This window comes from Pithys albifrons, chromosome 8, assembly GCF_047495875.1.
Source record: "Pithys albifrons albifrons isolate INPA30051 chromosome 8, PitAlb_v1, whole genome shotgun sequence".
NCBI classification, from domain to species: Eukaryota; Metazoa; Chordata; class Aves; order Passeriformes; family Thamnophilidae; genus Pithys; species Pithys albifrons.
The window spans coordinates 35,005,616-35,031,924 of record NC_092465.1 but is presented as its reverse complement, the minus strand read 5'-3'; the positions used below and the strand labels follow the sequence as shown (position 1 = coordinate 35,031,924).

Below are 26,309 nucleotides of genomic sequence, written 5' to 3'. Positions count from 1 at the left end.
TTCTTTGGCTCATTGTGATACCAAAACAGACACATTTTTTATTCCATGCTATGCTGAACAGCACCATTTTTCAAGTTATTACCATTCATGTTTATTAGCAGTCTTATTAGTTTAAAAATTGGTTTCAATTCAGATTCTCATCTGTAACATTCCTGTCTATCTGAAAAGCTAAGCTGAGTTTTAGAAACGACAAATAAAACACTTCTGCCTTTGTTTAACTTACAGTTTCCTTTGGTCTGTTCCTGAGTCATTCAGGAATGTACCTGATCTTCAGGTTGATGCTCTTATACCTCTTCAGGTTGATGCTTTTATACCTCTTGAACATCCCTGATGGAATACAAAACCAACAGTTGACTGAATGTCTGTGTGAACATGTAAAGGCCACATAGCAAGAACACATTTTCAGAAGATCAGGACTTTTTTACCTTCTTGGCACATTTGCTGAGGTTGCCAAACAAGCCATGCAAGGAGGGCAGGCAGGCCAGTATCTTCATCAGCTCAGAGTGCAGCACCACAACCACAAAGCAATCTTACTAATCACCATAGTGGGAATCCAGCCCTCCCAACATGCCTTTCTACATCCTCTGAGCTCAACACCGACACCTGTGCAAGGGCGGTGCTTGGCTAATTCAGGCTTTTGGAAGCAATGACACAATTGTTAAAATCCTTCCTTCCTCAGTGTAAATTAAACCAATTACATTGTTTTACACATTCGTTACATTAATTTCAGTAGTAGCTTCCATTATGCTATTCCTGCCAGATTTGGTGCTACTTTCTGAGACACAAATTCTCTCCCAGCCCCTTGCTAAACTGGGTATAAGAAAACTTTACTTTTTCCTGGACTAATAGGTCCAGTCACAGCTGATAAACAGCTCCTGGTCTCGGTTTCTAACACAATTAGCACAAAGCATGGGAATGATTTCACACCAGGAGCTCAAAGAATTCTGAGTCTCCTTTCACACCATCAACTGTGAATTCGTGAGAATGTTTCTGACTAAAACTTGAGTTGGGCTAGTTTCCTGTGGAGGAAATACCGAGTAGCTCATTAGCGCTACTGTATCTAAACCCCCGAGGACTGGTACATCAAACAATACACATGTATTCTGCATATTAAAAACAAAACAAAACCCCAACAAAAAGCAGGCTTTAAAAGAGCAGAAAAGCTACAGAATTTAGGATTGGGAAATCCTGGCATCAAAGTTACTTATCACTTCTGAAGAAAAAGTAGTTCATAAGAGTTGATCTCAGTGTTGTCTTTATCATTTGAGCTCTATTAAACCAGGAGCAGCTTTCTCCCATATACCAAAACAATAACAAACAACAAGTCTGAAAATGTACACATCAATACTGCTTAAACAGACACAATTAAAAACACTATTAGGAGTGCTTCTATGCCACTCATTTGGATTATGATATAATAAAAAATACTGAAATATAGTTTCACCCTAACACAACTATAATACAGATTACACATCGAAGGAGTAGCCCTTTTCTGGGAGGTAATGCCTTATTAGCACAGCCCTGTTTCATGCAATGCTTTCAACCTTCAGCAACACCTTAAGTATGTTCATGTGTGCTGTGTTTAGCAAGTGTGTTTATGTGCCTTTTATATTCATAAACTGCTGCTCAGATCCATGTTGCTTGAAAATCAAGTGCATTTTAATGGTCTGCAGCAGATTTATGCAGGACAATAGTTCTGACCAAGAGACAAAGTTTGCTGAAATTTTGAATTCTTTACAGCCCTCTGAGAGCTTTCACCCTGTGCCACATGCTAAAGCCAATGCAGATTGGTGAACACCTGAGTAGCTGAAGTTTCCTTCTTTGGTACCAGACTTAACAAATTCTCCCTACAGAGGAAACAAGGATTGCAGTCTGTAACTTATATCTTCACTGGGAGCACACCCTGCAACTGATGCCCTTGGGCTTTGGTAGAAGAGATTTTGAAATAATTTACTGAGAACTCATAGAGTCCTGCTCCAAGCCAGCACTGCTACATGCTGAAAACTGACAGTTACCTACCTAACAGAGAAATACATGGCTGCACAGGTGTCCTAATTGAGCAGGAGGGACCAGTTGACACTGTGTGGGGGTGATCAGAGCTGTGTATTCTACCCCCTCTATTCATTCCCCAAGGACAATGGGCCATTAGCAGCAGCTGCCCAGGGAGTCATTATCACCTTCACACTCAGCCTGAGGGGGCGGAGCTGCTAATGGGCCATCAACAGTTCAATACCCCCTGGCTCCCAGAGTTAATCACCCATTGTGTGAGTCCCTGCCCAGGGGGAGGGACTGGGTGCTCCCTGAGGGTACATAAGTGGTGGGTAAGAAGACTTTGGTAACTCCCCATCGGATCCAGAGGAGCAGCAGGACCTCGACAGGAGGAGATCAGAGCTCTCACCCAGACCACAGCCCTCACCTGCACCAACAGATTTTTTATTTCTTTTTGCTTTGGATTTGGGGGAGCCACAGGGGGTCTCAGCATAAGGGCAAACAAACCCCCTTGGGTTTGTGCCCCAGGACACTGGGTTATACTGCTGGGTTTTTTGTGAGTTGAAAGCAGTTTCCCTTTTGTGTCAGTGTTTTTATTGTAATATTATTATTAAATTTTAGGTTTGACTTATAATCTCTCTCATGGTGAGTTCATTTCCCCTGCTGATTCGCCTTTAAACCAGCACAACAGGCTTCAGGCCAGCCTCCTACATCTCACACCCATATGTGAATCCATGCAGAGGCACACTAAGGAGAGTCATATACCAAGGGCAAAGTAAGCTGAGAGCTCTGCATCTTATTCCAGCTTTTTCTGCACTATGCCAACATTAAAAAGTTGGATGAAGAACATGCAGGTCCCCCTGATGGACACACATGCTATGTTGGTACTCTGTTCTTGAAAAAAGATAACACATCAGTTTTAAATAACTGTCTTGATTTAACAAGACAAAATGTCTGCTAAGGAGAGTAGGAACCTTCCTGGGATAGAAAGAAAACTCCTCCCTCCAAGTTATTATTACTTCGAAATTAAGAGGCTTCAGGCACAAAATGTAGAAAAGAGAATAACAGTTCTTTACTAAAACATATATATAGAACAAAAAAAACCCAAACAACCAAACCCAGAACAAACAACAACACTGTGACCAAAACTTTCAAACAATTTTCTTTTGCCTTTTGGTGCAGTTAGAATTACAAAGAGCAGGGAGCACTGGTGCACCTCGGGGGGCGAGGGCTGTGGTGACTCACTCACTGTCACCAGGAGGAGCTGCAGCAAGGCAAAAGTCCAGCCCAGAGGGTGGTGCTGGTTCTAAGGGCAGCACAAGGACCGTCTTCGGGGAGAGGGGGGAGGGAGGAGCGGTAGAAGCTCCTCTGCAGATGGTGCCGGCCCCCGATGAACCCAGGACAAGTCCAGCCAAGTCCTGCCTACCCTGATATAATAATATAAGATCAGACGCCAAAATTAAAAAAATAGCACAAGTTTCCAGGCTCCAACTGGTTTAGTAATGCAGGCGCTTCTGCCTGTAACTACAGACAGACGGACGATTGCGCACTGCCAGTACGTCACACTGGAAACACACATGCCCTTCGAGAGGCAGGGCTGCTTCCAGACAGGCCCATCCATAGTAAAAGCTATTCCTGTAGTGCCATCTCCTGGCTCAGGGTGTAGGAACACAGTAGCTGAAAATTACACTGCTCAAGTTAAAGATATTTTATCATATATACATTAAAAAAACTTTAGAACAGGTTTAGACTATGGATCAATATACAAAAACACCCAAACCATGGACATTGTCTCAACAGATTTTGTACAATTTACCTCCCAATTAATTATTAGTTTTAAATTATGAGGTTTTGAAAAATTTCTGAGTTGATCTGCTTTGCATTTTGAGCCATTAAAGTCTTGCTTATCAATATTTGTTTTATCTCTCAACAAACATCAAAGCTGAAAGGATAGAAGACCCTTACAGAAGATTTATGGCAAGGAGATAAGAGCTTGTCTTGCTTAGGAAGACTTTCCTGCCTAGAAGAGGCATTTGTGCCAAAGACAGTTTTAGATGTTTTCTTCTCCTGCATTTTAGAGAAACACTCCCTGGTATGAGAAAAAGATAAGTCCTGCAGACATATTGAAGGCTCCCACAGAGGCAGGGGCTAGGGACAATAAAAGTACTGAGAAGAACAAGGGGCATGTCTTTCCTCAGGCCCAGTGTTTGAAATGCTTTTAAGAGTAGTGTTCTTTTAAGCCCAGTGTTCTCCACTTTGGAAGTAAATTTTTCTACAATCCTTCCACTGCCTGGCATTTCAGGGATAGCTGCATGTTATCTTACTTCACAAAGGCTTAAAACTCCCTTTTTGTTTAAAATTTTTGTGTCATCTCATGAGTCCAGAGGGGAATGCCTGAGGGTTCCATAACATTGCATGGGGAGTGAGGAAAGCACGTAAAGTCCCATTGATGGGGACTGTATATTGTTTTAATCCCATATTAATTCTAATGATGATGGGTAATACCTATTTTCTAGATATTGCTTATAATTGATCAGTTATAACTGATATTTAGATATCAAATATATCTGATAGTTATAACTACAGTTTGTAATGTAGGGTAATTGTTGGTAAAAGAAGCAGGTAGGAGCTCCTTTCTCAGTGAAAGATGTCCATTTGGAGCTCAAAACTCTCCCCGAATGGCTGTTAATGCTCAGGAAAGTATTGCCCATCAGGGCTGTGCCCCATGCAGCAAGGTAACCACAGGAGCTGGAGGGATGGACAATGATTAGACTGTTAAATCTTCGTCCTTTCACCCACCTCCAGGGCTTTGCTCTTTCCTTAAAGTAACACACCTTCTGATAGCAAGCTCCTCAAAATTTGAATAAGGATTTGAGTCAAACTTTAATATATTTTCAGTGCAGTTACAAGCATTGAAGTAACTGGGGGAAAGGTAATTCTGGCAGTGGGAGATTATGACCACCAACTCATTGATCACCTACTCAAACAGATCCCAGATTCCAGTGGAGGGAAGAACTGGGCATGAGGACATGAGAAGTGAGAGTTATAACTAGCAAATAGGGGGTTGAGTACTAATTAATAAAAAGGTTATATAATAAAATGAGTACCTTTATTTGTTAAAATGTATAAAGAGCGTAAAATTTTGATGACTTTTGTCGGCTGCCACTTAGGTTCCTACTCTGCACAAACTAGAATAAAAAAATAGAAATACTTTGCCTCGGTGTGTGAATTGGTGCTGTACGATCGGTAACGTTCAGGACACCACCTCCATCCTTTGGAAAGCCTCTGGACAACAATCATAAACTACCTACGTTAGGGTAGCAGCACGCAAAAATTAAAATGTGCTGAAGGTAAAAAGGCTAAAATGCCCAGTTAAGGGCAGCCGCCAGGGCAGGGTGCTCGGCTTCCCCTCATACCGGCCCGGGAAGGTGACGGCTGAGGGCCCTGAGCGGGGGACGAAGCCATGGCCGGCCGGGGCGCCCCTCACGCCCTGCGCCGGTTCATGAACCCTTCTGAGGGCACAACCCCTTCGTCCGGCCGTCACTTCTGCTCCCGCTCCCCTCCGGGATGTGATTTCAAAGGTACATGAAAGAAATATTAATTACACACGTTTCATCATCATCCTGCTGTAAACACAGAAGGGCGTTACAAAGGTAGGTGAGCTGGGGCAGGGACAATTACAGGGGTGCGTGTTGCGAAAGGCTTTGGGTAGCACAACCCTCCCCTTCGCTGCGTGCGGCGAACAGACCAGCAGCACTGACGGAACCGACAGCGACAAAGCCAAATGAATCACAACAATCCCCCGGAGCTCGGACCGCCCTCCACCGCCTACTCCAGCGGAGGTGCCGTCCCGCCCTGTCCCGTAAGATGGCGGCGCGGCTGCTCCGCCTGCGCGCCCTTCTTCAGGTCCGCGGCTGCCGGCCCTTCTCTGCCCAGGCCAGGTGAGCGGGGCCGGCCCTGGGACCGGGGGCTCCTGCCGGGAAACACCGTGAGGGGTGGGTGGGCGCCGCGAGTTTGGGCTTAAAGAGCAGACTGTGTGTCTTTGCCCATCTGCGTGGGGTTGCGTGTATGCGGGTTAATGCGTCTGTATATGCTGTATGTACACACATTCCATATAGGTCTGTGTATGTGGTGGGTGTACGCATCCGTTCGGAGGGGTGTGCGCTCTGTATATGTGTGGAGGGAAGGTTTATAGGCACTGTATGTGTATATGTAGGCGTGTGTGTATGTGGCCAGCGGCGCTTCCATTGCAGAAGGACTGGCTGAGCTCCTCGAGCCCGGCAGGTCCGTGTTTTCCCCGAGCCCCGGCGGGTCTGGGAGCCTCAGCTCATCCCCGTGATATGCCGACCTTTGCTCCACTTCCCGGCCCGGCCTGGGAACAGCGAGTCCCATGTTGACAGCAAGTGACTGCCTGGCGAGTCCTTGCCCGGGCACCCCATTCCCTGTGGCATCAGGTGCTCGGGGAAGGTGGGTCTGTCGGAGCAGAAGGGAAGGAGTGTGATCACACCTTCCCCGACCTTCGAGCTGTCTCTCCTGGGGCTGCGCTCGGCATAAGGGAGCAGCCGTGCCCTTGTCTTTGCGGTATGCGAAGTGTGAGCCACAATTAAATGTAAGGGTGGGCTTAAAGAAAGCTCAACATCATCTTAAACAAGGTTAAAGATAAGGTGGAACTTTTGGGAGAGTCACTGTGTGCCTAGCTTTGAGGATACACACAATACTCAAGTAAGTTGCTGTATCCCATTTTTTACAAATACAATTAGAAATAGAGTCTGTGGTTGTGGAGTGTTTAATACTTTGCACCAGGAGAGCCTGAGTAACTGCATGTGGCAGTAAATAACGACTTTTAACTAAACTAAGTAAGTGTGGGCTCAGCTGAATTTTGTAGGACTATACACTTGCTGTGCTGAGGAACTGAGGAGAGATGAACAAAATAGTCTTTTCCATTTACTACAGCTCAGCACTGTACTTAAAATCTCTGGTGTTTTGTGGTGGCAATAAGAAAAACAAGTCAAAGAATCTGATGCACAAATATAAAGAGAATTTTCATTTCAGCCTTTAAGTAGTGTGTCATTCATCATGTTCTAAACCCCTGCAAAAGCTTCCTTGTTACTTCATAATTATACTTTTCTTCTGGGGTTTCTAATACTGATGTTTACCACTGTTTCAGCTTTTATTTTTTTGTTAAAGCAGCATTTTATTTTTAGGCGTTTTTATCAGAGTTTTGTGAGGATTCGCCTTCCTGCACTACAAACATACTGAGATTTAGAAGTATTTAGAAAGTGTTATGTTCAAGGTTAAGTCCATGTGATAATGCAGAATGCAATACGTTCCTAGGAGTGTACAAATCCACATTGCATTCACTTTTATTTTGGGTAGGCGAGTTTTCAGTGTCATGGATTTGCAGGTTTGGGAGTTTTTGGGAGGCATGTACAGAATGAACAAAATCCACAAAAGAAGTTTAGTTGTTCATAAAGTTACCCCTCTGTTTAAATTCAGCTGAGTTGCACTTCGGAGGTTGTGAGTGGAGGAGTGAGAAGGCAGTAATGATTTTTAGCATCTCTAATGAACAGAAACTATTCTTTTAGCTACATATGTATCATTATTGGTTTTAATTTATTTGAAGTGTTAAGGACAAGCTGGTCTTGCCTTACCTCCTTTAATAGCCCACTGAAGTGCAGTGTCTGTTAGGTCTTTGTATTTATCATGGGTATCCCTCGGAGCTAACAGAGTGCCAGAGTTGGGATGCAAACTATACTTAACAATACAGGTGTTTCCTCTCATTTTAAAGGGTTATGTAAATAGAAATAGGTTGTGTCCTAACAGATGCTTTCATTTGTCTTTTTTAGTCCTCTGCAAACTGAACAACATGGCACAAAGCGCCTGGAACCATCTTCTGCTAAAACTTTGCTGGATATAGGCACTCGGAGGATCTTCTCATCAGAGCATGATATCTTCAGGGAGAGTGCCAGGAAGTTCTTTCAGGAAGAAGTGCTGCCTTTTCATGCAGAGTAAGATAACCTCTTAAACATTTTGTTTGGACAAAAGATATGTATTTTTCCGCCAAAATGCTTTTTGCCGTGTTAGTATGACAAAATAAACAGATTATTAGTTTTCATTTACAAGCTTTCTATTTCAAATTTACTCAAGTAAAACAAACCTGTGAAAATCATGGGTGAAGAAAAATACCACATAATCAATATTTGCTACATTCTTTGACCTCCCATGCAGGTGTTTGGCATCCTCAGCTCAGGCCTCTGGGCAGACAAATGTGGTTTGCAGAGTTGCAGCAAAGCATTCCTGCTTGTAGGATTAACTCTGACACTGGTATCTTAGGTAGAGTAGGGAACAGTTCAGTTCCCCTGGTACTCATGTGACTACAAAAGGCATTAATCTTGTCTCTAGGTTACATTGCAGTAGATTTTATAACAACATACAGGCACACATAGTGTGGTAAGGTAAATTATGTATTACCAAGAAACTTGCACAAAACATCTTTGTTAAAATTTCTGTAACTTTTGCTTTGGTGGAAATGCAGGACAGAGTGAAGTATTTTAATTCCACTGAACTAGAGCAGAGGGTGATTTTAGCCATTATTTTAGTTACATCCAATCAAATTATAGTTAGGGAAATAAAAGAAATTGTTAGGCTATGGTTTTGAACTAAAAGTGTTAAGCTTCAGTAGTGTCCTAAACAATTTTTACTTAAAGTGGAAGCAGTGGGGGGTAGTGAAGGGCTTATTCTGAAATTGCCCTGCTAGGTGATTATCCTGATGCAGCTCAAGTGTGTATCCAGAACAGCTGAGGTGGCACAATTGAGTGTTTTGCTCTGGGACAGGAATGAACAGCAGGAGGCAATGGAAACAGCTTACAGCAGCTTTGGTGGCAGCTATTTTCTTATCCTCAAACCACAACCTCATAGTAGCACACTGTGCTCTTCATTTTGTCCATAAAAACAGATGTTTTCCATCATATTTTGTTAGACTTCTGGTGCAGGTTTCTGAACAGGTACTGGCTCTGCTGGAGGTTAATGAAGGTCCCGTTTGCTTGTCTTGCTGACACAATTTCTTAGAAAGGCTGGAACAAGTTGAGCTTGTGTTCTTGCATCAGTTCAGCGACTGATGAACCACTCTGTTCTCTTACCTTTCCAAGTAAATGAGGAGGCTTTCAGGCACAGTATATTAATTGTCTAGGCTGATGTGAAAAGCCAGATGTGGCATCAGTGAAAGCAATCGTAGATTATTGTGAAGAGGTGAAGCTTTGGTACTGGGTGAAGTAGAGACAGGAATGGCCCTGAAAGTGAGGGGAGAGGGGAAGAAAAGATGGTCAAGAATTTGTTTAAGATTCCCAGTGTTGAAGCAAAAACTCTGGAAAGGAGCTTAAATCCTAGAAAGGAGCTCAAATACTGTAACAAGTTGTCCAGAGAAGCTGTGGATGCCTCATCCCTGGAGTTCAAGGCCAGGCTGGATGGGGCTCTGAGCAGCACTGTCTAGTGGAAAGTGTCCCTGCCCATGGTGGGGGTTTGGAACAAGATGATCTTTTAAGATCCCTTTCAACCCAAACCATTCTGTGATCCTGTGATGCTGTTGTATATGTGAGATAAGATACTTGATTAACTGTGGATCAAGAGCTGTAGTATAGCTCAGGTGTGTATAGCACACCTGCTGCACTCAGGTGTGTTAGAGGAATGTCTCTGAGATAATCTGTCTACCATACAATTTTAAAATGGTGGTTTAAAAAAAAAAGACATTTACAAAAAACCCTGAACTGTTAATGGCCGTGCAACTTTCTACTGAGTTGTCAAATCCCATATAGAGGAACTGTTTTTCCAAGAATAAGATATTGCCATGGTGTAAAGTTTGTAAACTCTCAGTAGCTATGCCTGAACCATCTGTTTACACAGACTTGAAACGACGTTAAAGCAGTAATTTCCCAAGATACAGTACTGACTTGTTATAAGTGCACAGGGACCAATTCATTAAAAGATTTTATAAAAGTGACTAATATGACTGATAATATTTTGGTTCTGATAAAGCAGTTCTCATTGGTAGAGTTGAAATCTTTTCACAAAAGATGTAGTACATGGGGAAAATGGAATGTCATGAAGATAAAGACCTACTTGTAATTATCCAGATGGTTTCCACTGAATTTCCTAAATACCAGTCTGATACAACAGTCATAACAAGTCTCACTGAAATCCTGTCAGATTACATGCTGGAAGCAGGAGTTCAAACTTGTTTTACAGCTGGTACCCCTGTAATGGCAGTGGCATCTGTGGACTTGAAGATTAGAATACCTGTGGTCTGTTCACAGCCAAGAAAGAGTGGATTATCGTTGTGTGTGTACCCTCACAGTGTCTGTTGATGTTTCAGTGTGAAGCAGCAGCCATGACAAATAGACAGTAGCGTGTGGTGGGTTTAATGTGTGACCTTGTTCTTGTGTTCTTTTTGCAGATGGGAGAAGAATGGCCAAGTGAGCAGGGAGCTCTGGGAAAAGGCTGGACAGCAGGGTTTGCTGGGTGTTGCTATTGCTGAAAAACATGGAGGCATTGGAGCAGATATTCTCTCTTCAGCCATTGTTTGGGAGGAGCAGTGAGTACTGGATGCTTCAGAAAATACTTCAGTGATGATATCATTGATGTCTGTATTCTTTTTCTTCATATATTGTCCTCATTATGGACAATGTTTGCTTACAGAAAATGGAGTTCTCTTTCTTGTGGAAAGCTTATTTTACACATATGTAAGTCACTCCTGTTTTAAGTACTCTAAAACATTGTTTGAATATCAAGTGTCATTGTGCTCCACTGGCTTTATGGCTGGGGAAAGTATTTTTGAGCCTGGTATCCATTTGGCTGTGAAAATACATTCTGTAAATAACAGTACAAGTGCCACAAGCTCAGATTTTCTGAGTAGTGAGGTTTTCTTCATTGTTGCATCTATGTTGTAATGATGTACAGTTCAATGTTTAAGTCTTTGTAGTACTTTTTCTGAACTTCCTCACCCCTCTTTTTCCCCCAGAATGTATGTTAACTGTACAGGCCCAGGGTTCAGCCTTCATTCAGATATAGTGATGCCCTACATTGCAAACTATGGCTCTGAAGAACAGATTAAGCGTTTCATCCCCCAGATGGTTGCAGGCAAGTGCATCGGAGCTATCGCCATGACAGAACCTGGGGCTGGCAGGTAAGCCAAATACTAAAGCAGTTGTTTTAACATTATGTGCTATCTACTGATTTGTCAGTGAAAAACTTCCTGAGCTTCCTGGTTATATGGTCACCTTAGTGACTAGACTATTCTCCATGAGGTAGGACCTTGAAAAACCTGTTATAAATTACTACAGCTTTGTCATTTCAAGGTGTTAGCTCAGAATCCATTTCTGTATCAGCCTGTTGTGGGCAAATATGCTTTGTACTTACTTCTGCAATTTGAATTTATAGTTACCAACTTGCTTGTCATGTCAAGATACTTTTAATATGAAACATAGTCAGGAGAAAATGACATACCTTGGTAAAGAAGGCTTGACTTTACTATTAGTTTTTGTTGTAGAGAACAGAGCACCTTATTTTCTTTCCTCTGAATCCTTCCAGAGAAATACCCCTCCTTGCCCATCATTAATGAAGGGCAGCCAGTATGTGTCTGGAGTAGTCAGAGCTGGTTAGTTTCCAAAACAGAGGGGGACAGACGAGAGCAAAACTTGTCACGCTTCTCCAAATGATAGATGTGGCCCGTGGCTTTTCACAGAGCCTTCTGATCAGGACTGAGCCTGCTTAGAGAATGTGGTTTTGTCTGGCACTTGTCATTTAAGGCATACTGGCATGAGGGAATGCTGACCCATGCTTGTATTGCACCACCTCCCACAAGCAGGGATGACAAAATGGACCTTGGGCTCCTGTATGATTGCATAGATTTATCATCCTTTACCACAGTGTCTTTCTGGTTTCTGTGTTACACTTGGCTATTTCACTGTGTTTCACTATCCTCATCTCTTTTTCCTGAGCCCATGCCTGGATAGTATAAAGTCTACCTTATTTTTTACTGGGTAGAATTCAAGAAAAAAGTTGCAGCTTCCAGAATGGTTTCTTGAAAGACCTTTTGAATTTCGTTTCAGTGACTTGCAGGGAGTACGGACATACGCAAAAAGAGATGGAAGTGACTGGATTCTTAATGGGAGTAAGGTAAGTGCGTGGACATACATAGTGCTCATAGGCTCTGGGAACTGAATGCATCTAGTTCAGTGCACCAGGGTGTGCATCACAATTAGGGTCTCCTCCCTGTCATTTCACTTGTGGTTTGGTTTTTTTGTATAGGTTATGTCCTCAGTCCTGCCACCCCAAGGACCAAACTTTTGTGTTGGTAGGGTGAGAAAAATTCTCTGAGGGACTCCCAACACCACCCTCCTTTGTTAGAACCTTTAACAGGGTTCTACAGAGCATTTTTTTTAAAGCTATGAAACATTTTCATCTTTTGTACTCCTGCTGATAACATAGACTGATGGAGAATTCTAGCCTTGAAGAATTCCCACGGTGAGAATGCGCAAGCAAATATGTATGTACAGGCACTCAAAAGGTGCTCATGCTGGTCATTTGAAGCCAAGTAGGACAAAAAGCTCATTTCTTTTACTGGAGTTAAGAATGGATCCATGTGGCAGGTCCATGAGTCATTCTACAGGATTATAGTAAGCAGTTATGAGGAGAAGAAGTCATTGATAATTTTGTGTGTTATGCTTTGGTAATTTAATTTGTAGACAAGAGAATCTCTGTGTTCATTGATTATGTACCTTTGATACTGTATTATTCTTTATCATGGGACAGAAAAAGAAACAGGTCTGTGCATTCTTTGACCACACTTCTACCCCACACAGTACTTCTCAAACTAATGTCTGCCTTGTTCTAAAACACTTAATTCAGAAACCTTGAAATTCTTCTGGATGCTTGAACCTTGCCTTTCAGTTCACCTGTGAAAGTGTCAATGTAATTTTGCTTTCTGCTACTTGATGATCTCTCCTGACTTCTTTCCACATAATTCATGGCTTTATTCCAAGTTGCCTTTTTTACAGGTATTCATCACTAATGGTTGGATGAGCGATGTGGTAATCGTGGTTGCGGTTACGGACCGGGAGGCTCGATCCCCTGCTCATGGGATCAGCCTTTTTCTGGTGGAGAATGGAACAAAAGGTTTCATCAAAGGACGCAAGCTGAACAAAATTGGCCTGAAAGCTCAAGTGAGTTCATACAACCCCTAGTGCAGTAGACTTGGAGGAAGGCACTGCTTAGTGCCTGGCAATAGCTAGGTATAAGATGGAACTGTGGTGTACTCTCGTTGTTAGACTTCAGAGCACAAACATGCAAAGCATGTGTGCTCATTTTGCCTGTGGAAGTCTGAAACGTATGATCTGCAAGGAGAGGCTGAGGAAGCTGGATTTTTTTCACTGAAGAAGCCTGGAAGGACAGAATCTTATTGGTGCCTTTAGCTATCTGGTCGTTGGCTGTAGAGATGATGGAATCAGATTCTTCTTTGAGGTGCACAGTGAAAGGGAGGGTGGCATATTACATTAAGAAAAATTCTAAGTAGGTATTAGGAAAAGATACTTGCTATGAAAGTGGTCAAATACTGAAACAGGCACAGAAAGGTCATGGAGCCTTCATCTTTCAAGCTTTGGAAAGTATAAAAGGACAAAGGCCTCAGCTGATTGTTTTTCCAGAGCTGCCTTGAGTAGGAGATAAACTGGATGACCTCTGGAGGGTCCTTCCAGCCTAAACAATTCTATGATTGCATATTAAAGTGTTCAATAGCAAGAAAAAAACAGAGCAAATTGTAATGAAGAGATTACAATGTGAGACTATCAACTGTTGTGTTTCAAATCCTCTTAGGACACGGCAGAGCTGTTTTTCGAAGATGTGCGGTTGCCACCCAGTGCCTTGCTTGGAAAAGAGAACAAAGGCTTCTATTATCTGATGGCAGAGCTCCCTCAGGTTAGAGGAATATGAGTGCTTGCTGTCTGTGGGAAGAAGACAAAGGCAATTTTTGTCATTCAGTCTTGAAGTTTATATATTGTGAGGAGTCACCTTGTGCTCGGAAGCAGGATGTCTGTAGTCAATGTTGTGCTGATGCTGCTGCTTTTTAACCAAAGTATGTGGTGCTAGAAGTGCAATTCTTTGTACATTGGTAAATATGTTGATATGTACCAGGTCAAAGCCAGATCTCTTAATTTTAATTTCTTAATCAAGATCCCAGCTGTTAAAGAACCTGAGGGTAGTGTAGGGCATTTGTCCCACTCATTCATTTGAGAAATGCAATGTTGTCTGGTTGGATATTTTGTGTGACTTCTGCCCCCCACCCTTAATGAACAACACTGAACATCTGTGTCCCAGTTGTGTGTCTGATGTGGAGAAATGTAGGACTAACTCAACTGAATTCCGTAATTTGTGTTCCAAAAGGAAAGACTGCTAATTGCTGATATGGCTCTTGCTGGCTGTGAATTCATGTTTGAAGAAACAAGGAATTATGTGAAGCAAAGAAAAGCTTTTGGGAAGACAATTGCACACTTGCAGGTGAGTTTGAACTGAGAGACTTGTACACAAATTCCGGTGTATGTTTGCTGTACATCTGTGTATGTGAAATAGTCAGCAAATCAAAATCACTGGGCTATTCTGAAAGGATTATTTGCACAGGTTTCATGGTTGGACCGTGACTGTTGTTGCCTCCATGCCCATCGCTCATCTTTGAAAAGCAAAAATAATCAAAAAACCAGAGAAGCCTTAGTGCATGTATGTTATGCTTTGGGTAAATACCTCCCAGTGCTGCTTTTGGGAGGGAAATACACAGCCAGGAACTATACGGGCTCTTTGCTGCTGCTGAAAATTCCCTTGTTGCTCTTAGACTTGCATTTTACTGCCAGAGGTCCTAATCACAGAATTCATCACACCTGCATGTGTTTCAGTATCTGCCTGGAATTCTGGAGACTGCCTGTGTTCCTCTGCACACAAAGTATTGTGGAAAAATGGCATTAGAGGCTGGTGCTGGTGGGGACCTTGCTGCCCGAGTGCTGCAGAGGTGCTTGTGTTCTGCTTTATGGGCATTGAAATGAGATTTCTCAGCCAGCAGTGGGCTGGGTGTTTGTGTGACTGCCTGTTAAACTGTTGGGTTATGCTCTGTGGGTAGCCCTCACTCCTGACAGGGTAGGTAACTGTGTTTTGAGGTGTTTGTGCCTCACTCTTCAGTGTAGTCATGAAACAGATGTTGGTTTGTGTACAGTTGTGATATTACAGTTTTCCTGAAAACCACATTATTTGTTAGGGCTGGAGCAGATCAAGCCCCTGCATGTTTGGTTTATAGGACAGAAGTGATTCGTACCAGTTAAGGATGTTGGCCGTCTCATTTTTAATATGCTTTTGAAATAATTAACAAAAAAAAAGTCCATTTCTATGTCTTTTGAGACTTCCTTTGTCAAAATCACCTCTTTAGCTGTGAAGGGCATCAGAACTGGGCCTTTTAGAGGCTGGAATGCTGGGTATCTTTTAGGAGATTATGATCTTCAACTGTTTCTAAACTTAAAATTCAGGAATCCATAATTCCAGATAGAATTTAGTATGTGTATGATGCAACTCTAACATAAAAGAAATACATGTAACATTTTTTCATGTAGGTAAGGGATGCTTCCTATTTGTAGTAGTTCACTGTGCAGAGATCTCCAAAGTAATTTCCTTTTTTTATGCTAGGCCACTGCCAAGCAACAGATGGCCCATAAACTTCATAAATTGTATTATTTTTACCAAAATAATACATTTCTGCCTATCTCTTCAGTTTCCTTTTTTTTGTTACTGCTAGTTAGAGTGTGCATATAATAAAAAATCCTATCTAATTAGAGTTCTGCCATGGCTATTTCATTCACTCATATCTTGGTACAGTGTTTGAAATCAAATCTTTTTGTAATAGTAGACTGTTCCAGTATATTTGAAGAAGATTTTTTTATACAATTCTAGAACTGAGATTAGAAAGAACTTTTGCTATTGATGTTTTTATTCTCTCCCTACCGGAATTACAAGAAGATGGTCTGATGCTTGCCGGGTCTGCTTTTAGTATCCTTAGGGTAGATTTTTCATCTTCTATCTAGAGACTCTTTGCCAGCATGACACAACTAGTGCTGAAAAACTTTCTTCTTGTCTAAAATTTCATTTTATTTTTAGCTTGTGTCTCTTTGCATGTGACTTAAACTCTGAAGAATGCAAAGAAAAGCATTAAATAGATGGTGAAGTGCTATTAATTAGAGAAGTCAATGGCTCTTCAGAGTGAAAAGATGTTGCCCCATGAGAGGGAGCACCCAGAGCCCTAGGAATTTTTTTCCAGGCTGTTTGGCTTTTTCTCTTAAATTCATGTTTTGAGTTTTCCTTGAGAAGTAAGGGGCAGTAATTGTCTCTAATAAGACTGGTGAAGACATAATTGTATGGAAAGTCAGGTGTCTTCTGGGATACAGAGCCAAAGTTGTTTGCACTAGTTATTTCTAGTGAAATCCTTCTGGAAAATGCTGCATTTTTCACTTTAAGTATTAAACTGTACTACTTCTGCTCTTTTGACTCTACCCCTCAATCCACCTCCAAAACTAGACGATACAGCACAAGCTGGCAGAAATAAAAACACAGATTTGTGTGGCCCGAGCCTTTATGGACAACTGTTTGCAGCTCCATGTGGATAAACGTCTGGACTCTGCCACAGCTTCTATGGCAAAGTATTGGTATGTACTTACAGTCACTTGGAAGAGTTACTTGCATGATCTTGCCAGAAGTCTAGTGATAAAACCCCCAAGCTGTTAAGATCTAATGAAAAGATAAAATTACTGTCTGATTAATAACACTGTCAGCCTGTAATAGAGGCCTCTGGCTTTAACTTTAACCATGTGGTCAACAAAAGTCTTGGTTACATTGAAAACCAGTGTTGGTTAAACAGATCAGTTTCAAATAAAGGTGCTTTTAAAATAGGCTTCCATTAATAACAAGTTCAGGACTGAGCTTTAGCTTCAAGTATAAGTGAGTACTCCACTGGTATTTAGACAAAAATTTTCATTTTACTGTAGCAAAGTGTTTGGTGTTTGTTGGATTTTGCAGTTTTTGGTGAGTTTTGTTTTGTTTTTAATCGGGTGTGTGGCTTGTTTTGCCTTTTTTTAAAGTGAAATTTGAATATTTGAAGTTCTGTGATACTTTTTAGTTAATGTTACTTAGCAATAGCTCTTTGGCCTAGCCAGTTTCCAAAGCTGTCTAATTTTGGGAAGACATAGTTGACTACAGCTGTTACTGTAACTGAGACCAAACAGTGCTTTCCTTTATTGTCCAGAACTCCTCCATCTTCATCCTGTACTTGGTGATGTTATTTGTTAATTTAGGTTTAACCAGAGAAATCTGAACAACTGGAAACATCTGAGATAGTGGCACATGAATTTGTATATTTTTAGTTTGTTTCCAAAATCATGATGGGAGAAAAACACACAAATGAACAAATAATTTTATGGAAGATGCACAGGTTTACAGGTTTTAGGCTTGTAAAAAGAAGTATAGAGGAACTGAGCAGAGAATGCTAAGGGGATGCAGAGAGAATATTTACAATGGAAGGAAGGATTTTGATTGAGGGCTATTCCTGGCACTGATTACCTGGAAGTACCAGGTACTTAAGCAGAGGCATTCAGTTTTGAGGAGGAGGAGGAAACAACTGGTGCCAGTTCAGATATTCAAATGCACTTCCTCAACAAAGTTCCCAAAGCAAGGCATCTGAAGCTCCCTCACTTTCCCAAACTCTTCAGCATCATGATCTGTTGTGGATTTCTCCTTTCCCTTGTGGAGTCCTTATGACTCCCTTCCATAAAACTGTCTTAGATGGTCTAGAAAATAAATGGTCTGAATAGAGAATTGCTTTATTTGCTACTGTGTCAGTAGACTCTCTCCACTAATTTTGCTTCAAATCTTTTGTATAGTCAGTGATTTGAGTTAGAGCTTTGAAGGATTTTAAAATCTGGTTTGTGCATCTCTTCTTACATCTGGAGAAAGGTCTGTAGGGTTGTTTGGGGATTTTTTTTTTCCGGTGACAGGTTGTGTTACATCCCTAAATTAATTTGGAAATATATGTAGGAAAGACATTTGTAGTAACTCACTGCTGCAGATTTGAAGGTGGTGTAATAAACTGCAAGGATTTCACCAAAGGAAGGGTTGGTTTCTTACACTCTTCTATGAGAAGCAATTGACTTATCATTTTTGTTCCTTCTGAAAGCTATATGCCTAAAAACTGTTTTTTAAATATCTTTTAACTTTGGCTTGAGTTTCCAGTGCAGCTAAAATTTATTTTGCTGTTAAGTCCATATTGTACAGTGAGCAAATCCTGGAAGAACTGCAATATTTTTTAGAACTGAAGATTTATGAGGAAAATAAGTTACCCCAGATGATGATTATCAAAGAACATCCTGGTGTGTTGCTGGTCAGAGTGAGCAGGTGGTGGGGAGGCTGATTTGCTGTTAATTTCTGACAAAGCTGAGGATTTGGTAAGAAAAGGGACTGTATCAGTGTGCTTCACAAAAGAACAATCTCTTGGTGAGAAAGGTAAACAAGCCTGAATGCTTTGAAATGTTTCCTCCTCTGACAACTGTTCAATAAAGAGAACCAACGTTTAATACATTAAGTTGAACAGTATTTATTTCTTACTAGTCATTATGCTTTTGTCTTGTTGACATACCTCTTGCAATGTTTTGCAGCATAACATCCTTCTAAAAATAAACTTCTTTTTGTCCATTTAAGGTGTTCTGACCTCCAAAACAGCATAGCTACTCAGTGTGTGCAGATGCACGGAGGATGGGGGTACATGTGGGAGTATCCAATTGCAAAGTAAGTGTAACATTTCAGACTTGCATGATCAAACCTTACCAGGAAAGTCAAAGGAGGTATTTCCTTAACGTCTGTGTGTCAGTTGTTTAGTGTTAGCAGTGATTTACTGTTCTTTTTCCCATCATGTTTATTGAAAGGCAGGCTACTGTACAGATGTTTGCAGGAAGGATTTGTTTTGGTTCTCCAAATAACTCTTAAGCTGTTCAGCAGTTACTACCTGTTTTTTCACAAAATAGGAGTTGGTTTTCTAGAGGAAAATGTTAATTGAAAAAACAGAGAAGCAAAACTGTAAAAATAAAAATGAGAGGAGGTAATTTGTATATTTTATCTGAAATTAAGAGCATACGCATGAAGAAAACATGTTGATCAGTCTTAAGTCTTGTGTAATGCCACAGGATGTCAAATTGCTGAATCAAGAGCATGCCTGGCTACACTCTTCTGTTTTACACCTTTTTAAATTAAAAGCTAAGAGATTTATATGCAGAAGGAACAATTTGCCATTCCCAATTTTTTGCTGACTTGATGAAGTTAGAGACAGGAAGTTTTTATCTATTTCCTTGCATATTACCTGTGAAGGCTGTGTATGTGCCATTTGCCACAGCAAGTAGAGGTTTTGGTGCTGATTCTATTGAGAAAAACCCCAACAACAAAGAGGAGGTAATCTGACAGTAGAAATGGCCAAAAAAAGGACTGCTGTGCAGTTGTCATAAATAAACTAATTTTTGTTGTCATAAAAAAACTAATTTGTAACTAGATTTTATTTTAGATTAACTAGATTTTTTAAAATTTTAAATACATTAAGAGTATGAAATTTTGCTATGTAATACCTTGTGTGTTTTGAGTGAGTGTAATTTGGGAGTGTTCTGCAGTGTATCTTAAAAAGGAGGACCAGCAAGCCCTGTTCAGGGTGTCCTTGAATCCTTGCTTGTCTGTGTAAGCAGCATTTGCCCATACAGGGTTTCATTATCCGCATGGTCCAGTAACATCCATGTTTCTGGAGAATGCTTCATTGTTCCTAAGCTGTCCTCTGTATAGTGAAGCAGAATTAAGAGATACTGACCCAGTTCCTCGTTTGGCTCAAAGCATCTTGGAAAGTTAAAATATTTCAGGCAATTAAAGCCTCTAGGACAATATGAAGCTCTTTAAGAATGAGAATAGCATATTTTAAAAAGAGGGATCTTCAAAGATAAAAATTGTTTTTCTTTTGATTTTTTTGTCCATTCCAAGGAGTTGGTTTTAATCTTTCCTTGCTTTGTTTTGTTTTTTTCCCCCACCAGAGCTTTTGTGGATGCCCGTGTTCAGCCAATCTATGGTGGTACCAATGAAATAATGAAAGAACTTATTGCTAGAGACATTGTCAGTGACAAGTAGGGCAGATGCTCACTACTTTGGAGAGTCTCACAGAATCCTTTTATATGTTAATATATGGCATAAAATTTGGCATCAGAATGTAAGTTAAGTATGTATGATTTATCATATGCTTTAAAGCTAGTAAACACCACTGTGCTCTTATGAAGAACATCCAATATCTAATGAACTTTAAATATCTTTGGACAGCACAGGGTACTCTGGGTTCCAAGAGTTCTGGTAGCAAAAGGCATTTTTATGTCTGGAACATTGGGTAGCTTGGTCTGTCAGACTTGAAGTCATTGTATTGAATCCAACCCTCAGTTTTCACAATCAAATTTCCAGAGAAGTCATATTCTAAACAAATAAGCAAAATTAAATGTTAATGTAACTGAATTTGTATTTCCCCTTGAGAAGCAGAGCTTGAAGCTTTTGCTATTGTTGCCTATACACCAGCTCAGTGCTCAGCAGCCGCCTGCTGTGCGCCTGACCCCTGTGTTTACATCTAACCCAGAATGCCTCATTTTAATTACTTTGTTCAAATAAACATAATGAAGCATTTCTATGCAACTTCTTGCTTGTCTGCATTACTTCAAAGCCCGAGGCGGAACGGGGTTGCTTGCACGCGCAGTGTGTTCACCTCAGGGCGCTGAGAGGAAGTTTAGGAGGGAACGTGATGCAGGTAAACGTGTTTTTCTCTTCGTGGAGGAATAACTCGGAAATATTTAGCAAGATTAGTGTGTTTATGGGGTTTTTTTAGTTATTTACTCTTGCTGGAGGTTATATTTGCACCTCCCGGTCCCGGGCGCGGCGCTGCCCCCTCAGCGCCCTCCCAGGGTGGGGGAGCGCCGTGTCCGCGTCAGGAGGGACCCGCCAATGGCGGGAGGCCACGCCCCCCCGGCGCGCCGGATTGGCCGCGCTCCTTCCCCTGAGGAACGAGGGACACCCGCCCCGTCGCGCTGCGCTTTTGCTGGGCGCGGACTCTTCAACAGCGGCAGTGCGAGCTGCGCCGCGACGGCTGGAGGCGCCGGCGCCGCTGCGGAGAAGCTGCCGGGCGCAGAGGCAAGTGCGGGGCTCCGCGGGCACAGCCGGGCGGGCGCGGGGGCGGCGGGGCCGCGGCGGGGCCGGCGGCGGTTGGTTCCCGCGGCGGGAGGGGCGGGTGCGCATGCTCGGGGTGGGGGCGGGGTGGTAACGGCCTGTGCGCGCGGCAGGGCGGGGCCGGCGGCGCTGAGGCGGGGGCGGGGCCCGCGCCACAGGGGGCGGGGCCACCCCGCGAGCGCCACCCGGGTCCCACCCGGGACTTGGATCCTGAACCAAAACTTCCCTCGAATAACCAACTTGAACCGACCGTCAGAGATTCCATTGCCTCGGAGTGACCCTGGCCTAGACTTCCCAGACTGCAGAGTGCTTACAGAACTGGATACTTGAGATAAAGTAGTTAACAAAGCTGTGGGGAGCAGCTCAGGTCCAGCCTGCCTTGAGATTTCCTGTGTACTCTTGAGCAAGTCTTTCCATCCACTTTTTTGCAACTCTGCTTGCAAAATGTTGAACTATCTCTTAAAAAGAAAAAAATGTAGCAGTGATTGAGGTATTCCATACCCCTCACCGGTGGGAAACAAATTAAAAATGGAGATTTCCAATGGCAGCCAATTAAAGAACAAATACCAATTATTGAAGTGTGCTTTTTGTCAAAAGGTAAATATTTAATTTTTGTGCTTACTTTAATAAAAAGGAAATATTAAAAATTAAACTAGATAAAGCCTGGTAGATGTACCAGCTCAAAAAGCAGTCTGTGTGCCTTAGGACTCTCCTGCCTTATTAGTCTGTGTTGTGAAATCCTGAGAAATGTTCTGTGAAGCTTAAATTCTAGTCATCTTAATTATTGTCTAAGACCAGGTTTTATGGCCCTCTCTTCAAAGGCTGAAGTTCAAAAGGAGAACTGAAATGTTGGTAAGGACTTTATGATGGATTGGAAAGTATTGCAGCTGTTTGTTACAGACATGGGTACAACCTGCTGTAACACAAACGGTGCTTAACGTGTGTTAAAAATTACTTCAGGTGTTACATGTTGGTGCCACTATAGACTGAACAGGAATTAGTTGGTGATGTAGTAGTAAACTTGGAAGTTACACCTGATTCTCTGGAAGCAGTTATGAACTGGGAGAAAAACAGGGATTTTACCATAAATGAATTCTAAAGAGTTCCACTTAAAGTACATCCTTTTTTGTTGTTTTTTTTTAATGATTGAAACTGGGTGATCTGTCTTAAATGGATTTCTCTTGGTGTTGAAAGAAAGATAATTTTTAGGGGGGAGTGTGTGCATGTGTGTTTTGTTGTGTTGTTTTTTGAGTGTTTTTTTCCAAAGAGAAGGAATTTGTGCTTGTATCTTCTGGGATATACAAAACAGTGGAGTTTGTAGTTTTGTCTGGATAGTTGTGCCTGCACAGTGGATGGTGCTGAGAGTTGAGTCTCCCTGCATAATCCTGTTTGGATTTATGTGGGGGGTTTTTTTGCAATCTATTAATAGAACAAAATACTAAAGTGTTTAAATACTGTCATGAGTTACTGGGCTGCTTTTGAACTGAAAACAAAAGCTGCCTACTGCGATGATTTCCTTTTTTAAAAGGCTAGTCCTAGGTGTCTTAAATATGGACTTCTTTCCTTTTCCTTTCATACTTCTAACCAGGACATGCCCAGCAGGACCAATATCTCTTTTGTGGTTGTTGCTGTTTCGTGAGGAAATGCAGGCTAAGCTGTTGAGCTGTTCTCTCTACTCCTGGGAATCAGTGCCATCCTGCAGGTTTAATGAAAAATGGGAGTGGAGTTAAAGCATTCCCAGGGGATGCCTCCCACCAGGCAAGGCTTGGAAAAGCTGGCCAGAGTCAGCCTCGCCCACTGCCCTTGGCTGAGGCCGGGCTGCAGGAGTGCCTGTCTGCCAGAGCACTTGGTTTTTGTACAGTGCTGATCAGGAAGGCTGTCCAAGAGGAGCCAGGGATTACAGGGCAAACCAGGTTTTGTCAGTTGTGTCGAGGGCAGATCAAGCTTGCTTGTGTAGCTGCTGTCTCTTCTGCAGGTTGTTTCTAAGAGGCCTTAAAGCCTCTTCAAATTGAAAAGTGAAGTAGAGTATTTTTGAGCATTCTTGCTGGGCCTAGTTCTGGGTGTTTCACTGGATGCTGTCTGCTGCCAGAGACTTTGATTTGCTCTTGGAATCCCATCGAGACAGGGAGAAAACAGTGGAAGTTGGCTTATCTGAAACACTGTTAATCTGTGTGCAAACCGGAAACAGCCATATCCATTTGAAATGCTGTTTGTAGGGCCCTGAATTTCAAAGCAAAAAGAAAGAAGAAATGTAAAAATCTTACCCTGATCTCCAGAAATCTCATTACTAACAAATTTCAGGTGTTTGGGGTGAGGAAAGATGACTCAATTTACAAGAAGTGAAGGCTGGTACAAAGGAGCCTTACAAAAGCCTCATGCAAAGGGAGTTTTATTGTCATTGGAAACGTCAAGGTCACAAACAAAAAATCCACTAGAAGACAAAGCAATCCTCTCCCTAAGCAAAAATCCCCCAGAACATTGTCTGCAGTGTTGTGTAACCAAAGTGATAGTGTTATGCAATAGGGGAAGAGTCAAAAAGTGAAAGGATCATAAACAAAAGCTAGGGAGGGAGGGAGGCAATGCCACCCTGTGTGCTGGCAGGTTTGTGGGTGGGTTTTGTTGTGTTTCTTTTAATAGGGCGCTGTTAATCACTAGTACGAGCACACTTGTTTCAGGATTTAGGCAAATTCTGGTGAGGTAAGCCTGGTAGGGAGGAGTTTAAGGCGGAAATGAGGACTAAGAAATCAGCAGTGGTAGCAGGAGGAGAGGAGAGGTAGAGGAATAGGAGTCAGTGGGGGATTAGGAGCCTGTAGCTGTGGTGAGAGAAGGGAGCAGGGTGTGGGGGTTTCTCTGTGGTAAGCTGCAATTCCCACCTGTATTGTTCTGGGTAATTAAGGCATTAAGGGAGGATAAGCATAAGGTCTCTAAACATCAGTCTGAGACTTGTTTCTTCCTTTCCCCGGTACATATTTAATGTCGGCTTTTCTTTCTGCAGTACTTTTTAGTCTTTCAAGTGAAGTGTGCATTCAGCAGATGAAAGGCAAAGTGTTTGCCAGTCTAGAAGCAATTCATCTGTTCTGGTTTTGAAACAAGTAATACACAATGGAAAAAGTTCTTGAAATGGTTTATCTATGACAAAAAAGCTTTTCCCAGAGTGAAAATTTTTACCCCCCAAAAGTGGTACGTTTGGCTCGGGGGGGGGTCACTTCCAATAAGGATGGAGCAAAATTATTTTTGCAGCTTTCTTCCAAAATGAAATAACATGTGTCAAAATGAAAACGGTACAATTCTTATTGAGCCAAGTACTTGTACTAAAATTTGTTTGTAATTTTTTTGCAGCTGTTACTTTGTTTTGCTTATGTGCCAATGACTTTTTGTGTGTGTGTATGAACTTCTTGGAGAAATACCAAGGACTGGGGGTGGGGACAGTAACAGCTTTTATATGGCCTTAGTCTGTAGTCTGAATTGAGATGAACACATCTGAATGTCTCACATAACTGTCTTCAGGGCAGAAACCTCATGTTAAGTTTGAAAGTTGCTGAGCATGGGGTTAACTGAGTGAGTTCCCTATTCAAAAGCATTGTATTTATTTTTTAGTTATATTGTTATTTAAGCATCTTCTGTCAGGCACTCCTAATTAGTGTTTTGTCAGTGCTTTTTAGTTTACTTTTTTTCGTTCCATTTGGGGGTACTTAGATTTCTTCCCCTCTTTCCCCAAAAAGAGTGGGAAAGAATTCCCTCAGACTAAACAAAAAACAAGCAAAAAGAAAAAAATTCTAATGGTATTCCTTGCAATTTTGTAAATTTGAAGCTGTATCAGAAGGGTATGTGGTATTTGAGGGAATATGATCAGTACTGTGTAATTTTTGTGCTGCCAGTTTTTTGAATAGCCTCCATCTATGTACAAGTACGTGATCCGCATCTCCAGACTTCTTGTTTGCTTGAGCAGCAGCTCTGCTTTGTGTGTTTCCTGGTTTTCAGGAGTAGCAACGTGTGCCTGTTCAACCCCCCAGACTAAGGGAGGTGGATGGAACAGTTGGAATGGTTGGAAACTTGGAACAGTTAAAAACTTGTTGCTGGTATGTAGATACCAGACTGATGTTCTTCCGGTAGAGGTTCTTGGCATTCCCAGGAACAGATCAAACATGGGCACTCCTGAGTTCACAGTAACCCCACAGAGGAGCTGTGGGCTTCAGTTCATTCTTCCATATGTTTTAGCTGTGCTAAATTGCTCTGACTTAGTGCAGTTATTTGCCATATGCTGAGAGTGGGCAGGCATAGGTTGAATCCATGCTCCTCTGGATTAAAATTTTTCCAGCCCGCTGGATTTTACAAGAATGGAAAGGCACAAAACTACGTGTCAGCCCAATGCTGAGAGCATTATGGAGTCACCAGAGCCTTTAGAATTTGGGGTTGCAGCTCTCATCAGTGTATTTCCTGATCCTAGAACAGAGCTCTTCCAAAACAGTGTCCACTGGAAGAACTTTGTGCTCGATTCCTTAGTAGGCTGGAGTTACTGGCTTATTGATACAGATTAAAATCCTGGGTATTTTAGTGGTATCTTTAGCACTAGGACCATCAAACTTGGTCCCAGTGATGCTGGATAGGCAACGTATGGAGAATGAGAACCTCATGGTTGAAGTACATGTGGAGGAATGAAAGGTGAATAAAGCACACCAAGGGCAGTAAGGCAGTAGTGCAGCATGTGGCTCTCTGTTTTATTTCATGTTTTGAGAGTTAGGGAGTCAGTATCCAGACTGGTACTTCTCAGCTTCTTAGGTTTTCATATCTTCCTTTAATGTTTGCACCTTCAGTGTAAAAAATCTGTAGTTATAAACATGATCAGGCTTCAAACAGGGAGTTTGCATTTCCTAAAATCCATATATGGCAGTCTTGGAATCATTGACCCCTTATGGGATCTGTGCATTGATAATTGCTAAGTTAGGCAGTTGCTGTTGAGATCAGAGAAACTGGAGACATTAGAAGGGGTGCAGTGGAAGTGCTGCACAAGCAGTACT

At 41.9% G+C, this 26,309-nt stretch overlaps 2 protein-coding genes across 9 annotated transcripts in view; both read left to right on the top strand.

Annotated features, from left to right (window-relative positions):
* The first annotated feature begins 5,820 nt into the window (after positions 1-5,820).
* Positions 5,821-20,763, top strand: ACADL (acyl-CoA dehydrogenase long chain). Its single transcript, XM_071562440.1, has 11 exons — positions 5,821-5,930; positions 7,836-7,997; positions 10,439-10,576; positions 11,003-11,167; positions 12,093-12,159; positions 13,041-13,205; positions 13,855-13,956; positions 14,422-14,535; positions 16,588-16,715; positions 18,760-18,846; positions 20,124-20,763. Exons 1-11 carry the CDS (start codon positions 5,857-5,859, stop codon positions 20,215-20,217), a joined length of 1,296 nt encoding a protein of 431 aa, XP_071418541.1. The 5' UTR covers positions 5,821-5,856; the 3' UTR covers positions 20,218-20,763.
* Positions 20,764-21,047: 284 nt separating this feature from the next.
* Positions 21,048-26,309, top strand: part of KANSL1L (KAT8 regulatory NSL complex subunit 1 like) — a 65,524-nt gene continuing 60,262 nt past the window's right edge. For 6 of the 8 annotated variants that reach the window (XR_011698369.1, XM_071561733.1, XM_071561736.1 and 3 more), the window contains exon 1: positions 21,048-21,255. Coding sequence is in view for 6 of the 8 variants with exons in the window: in XM_071561733.1 (XP_071417834.1) it covers positions 21,070-21,255 (186 nt within the window). In the remaining 2 variants the exon portion in view is untranslated. Of the gene's footprint in view, positions 21,256-21,743; positions 21,889-26,309 lie in introns of those variants that run through there. The other 2 variants (XM_071561737.1, XM_071561735.1) reach the window with 2 other exon arrangements.